This window comes from Pundamilia nyererei, unplaced genomic scaffold (genome assembly GCF_000239375.1).
Source record: "Pundamilia nyererei isolate P.nyererei 1_Seehausen unplaced genomic scaffold, PunNye1.0 scaffold00134, whole genome shotgun sequence".
Lineage (NCBI taxonomy): Eukaryota > Metazoa > Chordata > Actinopteri > Cichliformes > Cichlidae > Pundamilia > Pundamilia nyererei.
This window is the reverse complement of record NW_005187535.1, coordinates 1,476,432-1,486,880: the sequence shown is the minus strand read 5'-3', so window position 1 is coordinate 1,486,880 and position 10,449 is coordinate 1,476,432. Positions and strand designations below refer to the sequence as shown.

General features: G+C 36.3%; 2 protein-coding genes across 2 annotated transcripts in view; both read left to right on the top strand.

Moving 5' to 3' along the window:
- LOC102208541 (complement C3-like) overlaps positions 1-8,321 on the top strand; it is a 13,582-nt gene extending 5,261 nt beyond the window's left edge. The window contains 21 exon segments of the mRNA XM_013913490.1: positions 225-288; positions 376-465; positions 612-818; positions 968-1,043; positions 1,184-1,343; positions 1,509-1,604; positions 1,837-1,987; positions 2,944-3,029; positions 3,460-3,537; positions 3,649-3,804; positions 4,089-4,151; positions 4,275-4,356; positions 4,475-4,523; positions 4,637-4,727; positions 4,820-4,909; positions 5,006-5,108; positions 6,179-6,268; positions 7,148-7,240; positions 7,330-7,413; positions 7,840-7,984; positions 8,180-8,321. Coding sequence (XP_013768944.1) covers positions 225-288; positions 376-465; positions 612-818; positions 968-1,043; positions 1,184-1,343; positions 1,509-1,604; positions 1,837-1,987; positions 2,944-3,029; positions 3,460-3,537; positions 3,649-3,804; positions 4,089-4,151; positions 4,275-4,356; positions 4,475-4,523; positions 4,637-4,727; positions 4,820-4,909; positions 5,006-5,108; positions 6,179-6,268; positions 7,148-7,240; positions 7,330-7,413; positions 7,840-7,984; positions 8,180-8,321 — 2,196 coding nt within the window.
- Positions 1-10,449, top strand: part of LOC102208279 (complement C3-like) — a 125,673-nt gene that overhangs the window by 15,104 nt on the left and 100,120 nt on the right. The gene's annotated exons all lie outside the window — the stretch shown is intronic.

The following is a 10,449-nucleotide window of genomic DNA, read 5'->3' as shown; positions in this document are numbered from 1 at the left end:
GCATTTTTGCTGCTGTGGCTACTTCTCTCACACATCGAGAGAGGTTCACTTCACACAACAAGAATACAAAGTTAAACTGAGTTTAGTCATAAAGGCTGCAGTTAGGCTTAGAAGGACAAACTGTGGAGGACTTAATTTAATTATGGATTTATTTCCTGTTCTGTAGCTACTGCACTTTTCTTTGCTAAAATAATGATGACTTCCAATGTTTGTCTGTTTTCCAGCCTGAGGGCGTGCTGGTTAAACATCCAAAGATTGTGACTTTAGATCCTGTTAAGAAAGGAGACAGTGAGTTTATCTATTAAAAAGCTAGATTCTAATTATTAAGTCACACACTGATTTTCACCTTAATAAAACCTTTTTTTCTCTGTTTAGATGGTGTACAGAATGAAGTTCTTAACAGTGGAATTCAAAGGAAAGATTTGGTTCCAAACACACCTACTAGCACACAGATCTCTGTGACAGGTGAGAAATATTTAATATTTATGCAGTTTATGTGATTCAGTGGCTATATCACCCTGAAGCTTCTATTATATATTGTTATTGTTGACATTCGGGACTGACTACCTTAATGGGTGTTGTGAACCTTTTTTGTATGTGTATGCATGCAGGGAGAGAACAAGTATCTCAGCTGGTGGAGAATGCCATTGGCGGCAACTCAATGGGTACTCTAATCAGACAACCCTCGGGCTGTGGAGAGCAGAACATGATCTCAATGACCCTGCCTGTTATTGCAACCTTGTATTTGGACAAAACCAACCAATGGGAAACTGTGGGCTTTGAGAAACGTAATGAAGCTCTCCAACATATAAAAACTGGTAGGCTCTCACAGATGTACATGAATTCTTTGGTAACACAATAAACACACAGAGCGCCTCAAAATTGTTTCTAATTGATAAGAGTCAGATGCAAGTTGAATAGCAGTGAAGTAAAAAGATTGTTTTATTTCTTTAATTGTTTCATCAAGGTTACACAAACGAGTTGGCCTTCCGTAAAAATGATGGATCGTTTGCTGCATTTGTTTCTCGCCCAGCTAGCACCTGGTGAGGCACCCACAAACATCCATGAATTCATACATAATATTTTGCACATGCTGCTTTAATTTCTGATTTTGCAAAGCCAATTTATAGTAAGGGCAAATAAATTATATTAAGCTATTGTATCCCCTCTTCCTGTCTATAAGGCTGACTGCCTATGTTGCCAAGGTGTTTGCAATGGCCCATCATCTGGTTGCAATACAAGATAATGTGATCTGTGATGCTGTCAAGTACCTTATTCTCAAAGGACAACAACCTGATGGTGTTTTCAAAGAATTTGCAGCTGTATTGCAGTGAGCGATGAATGTGAGTGCACTGATTTTATTAACACCAGTTCTTCATCTATACTTAAAATACAAAATAACTTATAACTAAATGAGAAACCAGTTATACAACTGCCAATCAGCTTTTATAAATATTTAAAAAAGTTCTGTTAGAAATAATAATAATATGTTTGTGCTTCATCTGTAGGGTGATGTGGCCGGCTTAGATTCAGACGCCTCCATGACAGCTTTCTGCCTCATTGCAATGCAAGAGTCACGCTCAATATGTTCCGACACTGTCAACGTGAGTATTTCACCTGCAAACATTGTTGTTACAAAGTATCTAAAATGATCAAACGGTGATACTTTCTATTGCACTTGCATTGAAGATTTAAACCACAGACCAGCAAAAACAGACAGAATTTAATTAATTTCACCAACATGTTCTGTAGGCTCACAAAAGGATGAAGAACATTATGTTCCGTTTTCCTGTCACTCATTATCTTCCTTTCTTTTTCCTTTTTTCATCTGCCCAGAGTCTCCCAGGCAGTATAGACAAAGCAGTGGCCTACCTGGAGAGGCGCCTGCCCAGCCTCACCAACCCTTATGCTGTGGCCATGACATCATATGCACTGGCTAATGAAAACAAATTGAACAAAGAGATCCTATTCAAGTTTGTTTCCCCAGGTATGTTCACACACACACACACACACACACACACACACACACACACACACACACACACACACACATGCAATGTGGGACCAAGGGCATCCTGGTATTGTTAGGGAATGCAGCTGACTAACTTGAGGGGTGTGAGAGGTTTTCCTTTGAGCACAAGTGGAGAGGGCAGACACATGCTCCAAAACCCTTATTCAGACTTGGCCACCAAAAGAAACACTGGAGAAAAGTTAATGTTCAATGGTCAATGTGGTGAAAGTAAAAGTATATCTTTATGGAAAATTTCTGAAATTTTGTGATAAACCTGCAGAATAGAGGATAATTCAAGTGGTTCGGAGGATACAGAGATGTTAACTGGTTTTCTGGGAGATGTGGCTGATTTTAGACAGAGGTGATAGCCATTGTTCTGCCACAAATGAGGGAATTCCTCTAGCTTGAATAGAAAGCCGATCATCTGAAGACTACCACGAGGTGATTGTTTTAACTCTTGGTGTTCGGACATGAGATGCGGGAAATAGAGGAAGGACTTTCCCTTGGAACAGAAGGCGTGGTTAGAGGGACACACAGTGAACACACACACACACTGACAGAGGGAGATGAGCGAGAGAGAGTTGAGGAGAGACAGACAGAAGTGGGTGAAAAGCACTGAAGACTGGAAGACCATGACTTTTGTTATTCATGAATTTTAAAATTTACTTTTTTATAAAATATCTGAAAAAATCTCATCAATTTTCTTGTGTTCCTGAAAATTTTACTTATTGAATATTATACTTGATTCATTTCTGACTTCTCAGTAAAATCTAGTGTGCCTACTCGAATTTGGGTATATATTTATCAATTTACTTTTATCTAATGAATACCAGTATTTTTTTTAACTTGAAAAAAGTTTTTACATTTTTTCTAAAATATTTCTGTTTTATATTATAGTAATAAAAATGTACTTGTGTGACTGTGTCTGTCAGAGCTATCTCACTGGCCTGTACCTAGAGGCCGTATTTACACTTTGGAAGCCACAGCTTATGCTCTTCTTGCTCTTGTCAAGTCTCAGGTGAGCATGTCCAAATTATATCATCCATCTGTCATTCATGTGTCTCTAAAATATTATAGGTTTTGGACACAAAATCATTGAAAATTTACTTTACAGTATTTAAATACCATTGCTGACCATTCCAGAGTTACCATTTATTTAACTGTGAAATTCCAGCTCAATGAAGATAATTTCTCCATTTATTTTTATGTTGTGTTATTATTGTGTGCAAATACAAATTAAAACAAATAAGACATTGCTTTGTACAGAGTCGTTATGAACTATGAAAAACACTGCATTTTCTTTCATTAGGCAAGTTTCTGGACTGGATTTTAATTATACCCAAATAAAAAGCAGATTAGAAAGCCTAAAACTCAGAAATACCTTTGAAAAATGTTTTTCCATAATTTATTTTAACACTCTACTCCTGTCTTGTGCTGTTTTAATAAAGAACTTTGAAGATGCCAGACCTGTTGTGAGATGGTTCAACGCACAACAGAAGGTGGGAGGAGGCTATGGATCAACTCAGGTAACACAAAACTTCCTGTCAATCAAGATATCATAGGCAGATATTTTATACATATTATCCCACCTTATAACCTTTGCCTTTCTTTATCTCCCCCACTTTTCTTCTCTCCAGGCTACTATAATGGTCTATCAAGCTGTAGCAGAGTACTGGATCAACGCTAACGAACCACAGTATGATCTGAATGTGGACATCAAGTTGCCAGGAAGGTCGGCACCTGAAAAGTACAATTTCAATCAGAACAACCACTATGCCACAAGAACGTCTAAGGTGAGAAGAAGCAACACAAACACAGTCACCATGTAGCACAATTTGTCAGTCTGAAAACATGTCCTCTAGCAGTAAATAAATCTCAGTACTGCTAGTGTTTCTGTCTTTTTGGCAATCCATCTCACCACTCTGCAAGCTTTTTGGTCTATTTCCTTTTTCCTGTCTAACAGACATTCAATGCAATTTAAATTCAGTCAGTGGGAGCAAAGTGAGCTTATCTCTTTTTTTTTCTCATAATATGTACAAACACATCTTTGTGTGTTTGTACATATTAATCCCAACAGATTAACGATATAAACCAGGACATCACAGTTACTGCTAGGGGAACAGGAGAAGCAACAGTGACAGTAAGTTATCTGTTAGTTGATCATTTCAGAATCCTAGACAAAGCTTTTTAAACCTTAAAAGAACAGTATTACAAAGACTTATTTATCACACAATATAAAAACACACTTTTTCTGATGCAACAGTTGGTATCACTGTATTACGCTAAGCCCAAAGAACGGGAGAGTGACTGCCAGAATTTTACCCTCAAAGTGGATCTCGTAGAAGGTACTTTGATGTCCTTTATCTCCTCTTTTTATTTTACTTATCTCATTAAATCTGTTTGCTTCAGTTTATGGCATTTTATTTGTTTGTGCTCATTTTTTCTTTTTCCTTATTCTTTCAGAAAAATCTAATGCAGATGAAAAGATATACAAACTTAGGATAGAGGTCATGTAAGTACAATATAAACTACACTTTAGAAATAGTTTTGGCTTAATTGGATTTTTTTGTTCCCGTCCATTTAACTCTGCTGTCATTTGAATCATTCTTATCATTCTCTCTACAGGTATAAGAACAGGGATCGTGATGCAGGCATGTCAATCTTGGATATTGGCTTACTAACTGGTTTTGCTGTTGAAACAAAAGACCTGGATTTGGTAAGAAGTTATGTTAATGTTATGTGGTTACAGTTAACCAAAATAATAAGACCTCTTAATGTTTAAAAATTTGTCTTTTTGTGTGTCTCTAGTTGTCTAGAGGACGTGGCCGCACCATATCAAAATATGAGATGAACAAAGCCCTGTCAGAAAGAGGCTCACTCATCATTTACTTGGACAAGGTTGGAAATCACTCCAATCGTTCTTCCTATCCCCCTTTTTTCCACTTTGCCTGGGTTTTTATTTATGCTTTTCTCTGTCTATATTTCAATTCCCAGGTTTCTCACACACGACCAGAGGAAATTGCTTTTAGAATCAAACAGGAAATGCCAGTGGGCGTCTTACAACCCGCATCTGTATCTGTCTATGAATACTATGAACGTGAGTCTCATAAACATGTTACCTTTGTTAGTCTTCAGGTGTTCCAATCACTTCCATGGCTACAGGTGTATAAAAAAAGCGCCTAGACATGCAAACTGCTTCTGCAAAGATTTGTGAAAGAATGGGTCGCTCTCAGAAGTTCAGTGATTTCCAGCCTCTTACTGTGATCGGATGACACCTGTGCAACAAGTCCAGTCATGAGATTTCCTCAAATATTACTAAATATTCCACAATCCACTGTTAATGCTATTATAACAAAGTGACAGTGATGAGGAACAACTGCAACTCAGCCATTAAGTGGTAGGTCATATAAAATCACAGAGTGTGGTCAGCAGATGCTGAAGCACACAGAGGTTACTAACTTTCTGCAGAATCAATAGCTACAGATCTCCTAACTTCATGTGGCCCTCAGATTAGCAAGCACAGAGCATAGAGAGTTTCATGGAATGTCAGGAGCTCGGCTTGGCCCCTTATTTCCAGTTAAAGAAAATCTTAATGCTTCAGCATACCAAGATATTTGGACAATTTCACCATCCCAACTTCGTGGAAACAGTTTGGGGATGGTCTCTTCCTGTTCCAACATGATTGTGCACCAATGCACAAAGTATGGTCCATAAAGATATAGATGAGCAAATTTGGTTAGGAAGAACTTTACTATCTTGCAACAGTCTTCACCCCAATAGAACAGGTTTGGGATGAATTAAAATTGGAGAGTGTAAACTAGGCCTTTTTGCTTAATATTGGTGTCTGACCTCACAAATGCACTTTGGGAAGAATGATCAAAAAATCCTATAAACACACTCCTGAACCTTGTGGAAAGCATCCCAGAAGAGTTGAAGCTGTTATTGCTGCAAAGGTTGTGCTGACATCATATTAAACCCTATGGATTAAGAATGGGATGTCAGTCAAGTTAATTTCTGTGTGAAGGGAGAAGAGCAAAATACTTTTGGCAGTGTAATGTAAATAGGCACACTATGCCATTTTATTCGATCATTTTCATATACATTGTTATATCTACCATAACTGTCACAAAATAACAGTCAAATACTTGTTTTTTTCCCTCAATACAGAAACACGCTGCGTGAAATTCTACCATCCAGAGAGGGAAGCTGGAAAACTACTGCAGCTCTGTAGAGATAACATATGCACATGTGCTGAAGGTAAACACAATTATATATATAATCATATAAATCTGATTAAATAAGCTTATTTTAAAACTGTAATTAAAAGGTTTTCATGTATTTTTATATTAACTTTAAATGGTACAGAAAACACCAGTAGAAGTGTTATTAAAGTAAAGGTTTTATTTTAAAAGTCAAATTTTGAGCAAAAATCAGAATCAGAATTGCGTTTATCGGCCATTTATATGCACATATACATAAGGGCTGCCACAAATGATTATTTTGATAGTCAACTAGTCACTGATTATTTTTGCGATTACTTGACTAATCAGATCAAGCGTGATGCAAGCATGAGAAAAACTGATTCATGCAACTGGACAAAGAGCACAAGCACACAGCAAATCTACAACAGGATAGTTTGGACTAATGTCCAGACCCCAACCCATTTGAAATGCTGTAGCAAGAATATGATAGACTTACACATGGGCAAACTTAAAATTCTTGAAACAAAGTGAGACACGGATTTTAGAGAAAACAATTACTTATTACTGCTAAAGGTGATTCTGCAAGCTTTTGAATCATTGGGTATACTTTCACACTGCAGTATTCTGGCCTGTGAAAGCAGATTTGTTTTTCATAACTAGCTAGGGTGCTATTAGTAACTTTAGATGTATGCACAAATCTACAATTATAAAATCTGAAAGACGCCTATTTTGGCAAATGTGATTTAAAATTTGTTTTGCAGTAAATAATCAAAGGTTCATGTTAGAGACTGTAGTCACAACACTCAGAGCAGGAATTAAATGCTTACTGATATATTTGTTGTGTAGTTGACCTTCATATACCTGCAGTCACCTATCAACACACATGAATACATTAGCTTTGCATTTTTACCCTGTCCCTATTGTGTACTTACAGAGAACTGCAGTATGCAGAAGAAGGAAAAAATCCCCAATGATGACCGCCAAGCTAAGATTTGTGAAAGTACAGAGACCAGCAAAGTAGACTTTGGTAAACAAACATAAATGGGTTACATTTAGTTTTATTTAATAGGATATAGTAATGCAAAAAGCTAAAAACTATACTTTGGCTGCCCACAGCTTACAAAGTACTGGTTGAAGAGGTTGTAGAAGAGTTATCCACAGACAGTCACAAAGTCAAAGTGCTGGACCCCATCAAAGAAGGCAAGTACCTACGTCCTTTAAACGTCTATTTTAAGAGAAATTACTAGTTGTTGTTTTTTGTGGCATTAAGATAGCAGTGATGGTTATTTTCTATTATAGCCACAAAAAATAGGCAATTTGAAGGACAAATCGAGCATTTTATAAAACTGCTGCATGCTTTTGTACTAAGAGGTACATTTAGTGGTTGACACCATTTGCTATCAGTAAGCCAGATTAGCTTGTCTTGCTGATACCCATTTTCTAATTTAACATTTAATACTCAGCACAAGCATATTGCCAAAACACTTATATTACACATAAGACACTATTATGACGATACAACTAGGAATGTATATGGACACAGCAGCACTATGTTTAACTATAACTTGAGCAACACATTCAGTCATTCATAAATCACTGCTCTCAACTGTCATATCTTAATTACAGGGAGTCTTGATGTTGGTCCACTGAATAAACAGCGCATATTTCTCAGTTATCAACACTGCAGAGAAGCTTTAAGTCTGGAACAAGGAAAAACCTACCTTCTCATGGGCTCAGATAAAGATATTCACCGAGATGACAAAAAGAATACGTAAGTATATTGTTTGTCTGGCTGTGCTTGTGTGTGGTGTATATTTAAACTAATCTCAGAGTTCTATTCATTAATCATACCTTCAGTGAATAAATGTAATTAACTTGAACTGTGTATATTTATCACAGTTTTTTTATTCTGTATTTTGCTGATTGGTCACACAAACACTATTTTTCTTTCAATTGTTCTTTTCAGATTCGAGTACGTAATTGGTGAGAGAACCTGGGTTGAGTATTGGCCTACAGCAGAAGAGTGTCAGACTGACAAATACCGGGATACCTGCTTGGGCTTGGAGGAGATGGTCAATCAGTACTCACTCTTTAGATGCATCGGCTAGTAAAACAAAACAAAAAAATTCAAATTTTGTTATTCTGCTGTTTTTACAATTTTCTGTAAAACAGAAACCAATATAACATAAGGGTTTCACCATTTCACTGCAGTGATTAAAATGTATTCAAATGGGGTACTGGCTCTTAGTGTCTTTTGTTAAGTTTATGGTGGTTGAAAAATTTCTCGCATTTCTAATACATTTGAAATGTAACAAGCACAACGAAGAATAAAACTCTTGAAATAATAATAGTAATTTTAAATGCTGCGTAAGTAATTGTAAATTGTGTATCACTTTTTAACACCTTATATTTTAGAAATAGAAATAATTACACTGTAGTTACAGTTAAAGAGTGAATAAGTAATTCTAAGTAGTACCTAAATTCTGAATATTTTTAACAAAAAGGGGACACAAATTATGCTGGATGTAATTTTGTAATTTTAGGCTGTAAGCATAATTCTTTTGGTAATTTTGTGGAAAAACAAACAATATTTCTCCATATTACATTTTAAGAACACTGTATTTAGGGTGGCTGTAACTCAGGATGTAGAGCAGGACATCCACTAAGTGGAGGTTTGTTGGTTGTCTCCAATGCATCCATCAGAGTATGAATATGTGTGGAGGTTTAATAGAATGGGTGTGGATGACTGAATGAGTCATGCTGTTTGAAGCACTTGCAGTATTCAGATTCATTTTCAGTAAATTTACTTTTTGGGGCCATATTAGTGGTTGATACCCCACTGTGATGAGGCAAGCAGAAATTATAGCCACAAACAAAAACATCATATGCCCTGGTCCTAGCCTGTTTGGTGCCCTGGGCGAACACTCCCTCTGGCGCCCCCCCTCAACACACACACACATAAAACATATTAAGGATTGGCCATTAACATTAAAATGTTGTTTTATGAAACATACACACACACATATATGAAGAGAGAGAGTATGCATAGTATGCGAACAGCTACCAAACAGCCATCATAATTCGTCATACAATGAGAACAGGAAAAATCAACAATTAACAATGACTAATTAATATTAAAATCTGTAACATAATGTATTGTTTCGAGTTTAGTCTATTACTGTTACTATTTTTACCATTTCTTCTAGGAGCAGCTGTAGCCCACATAATTTCCTTAGGGATTAATAAAGTGCCATATGGAAAAGAGATATATATATATATAAAAAGTTTGTATCTGTCTTGTGTGAAACTTGTATGAAAAGCATACAAGAGTGAAAACAGATATAAGATCCCTTGAAAAATTATATAATGAAACTTGTATGTTTTGGATACTTACTAAAACAATATATGAAAGTAATGAGAAAGTGGCCACTTTCATGAGTAAATCATAGTTTATCAAGTTTTTACTATTTTTTTTTCCATATGGGGTATTCTGATTCTGATAGTTTCAGGCTACATAACCTGCCATTATCCAATCCAACACATCTGCTTACCTGCATCTTGTGCTCGTTTCTCCATTCATTTTCTCTTTTTTCTAAACTGAGCACCTGATGGCTTTGAACTTTTCTTGTCCATCTTCCATTGGTTTAAATTTTGCACTCCAGTATGAACACACATCCCCCAACATGGGGATCACCACAACATGACCTAATAGACCTACACCTTAGTTCACAGATTTACTTTGTCTAGGATGTATTTCAAATCAAGAATCCATTATGGGCTTGGATTTATAACATTATGAATGAAATGTGCTCTATTTGGAAGCAGCAGGGCCCCTCCCCTTTCGACGGGTTGTGTGTCAGACTTTAAATCATCAAACTGTAAACTGTAAATTATAAATTTTAAATTTTTATTGATCCCTTTACCCCTAGTTCTAAAGTGTATATTTATTTTCTTACTCTTCTTATATTTATTGTTTCTTTACTTGCACTGCTGTAAGTGGAGCCTCGTCGTCTCGTCTCTCTATATACTGGACTGTATGTAGCAGAGATGACACTTTTCGCGTATAGAATTTTGAAAAAGCTTGGGTGCAAATCACAAGTCTGTATCATAATGTCTGGTGTTTTAGTGTTTGTTGAACAATTTTACACTGTTAAAATGAATTATTATAAGTCTGACTACACTGTTAAAATGACACTAGTAGGGGTGCAACGATACTCGTATCGATATTGAACCGTT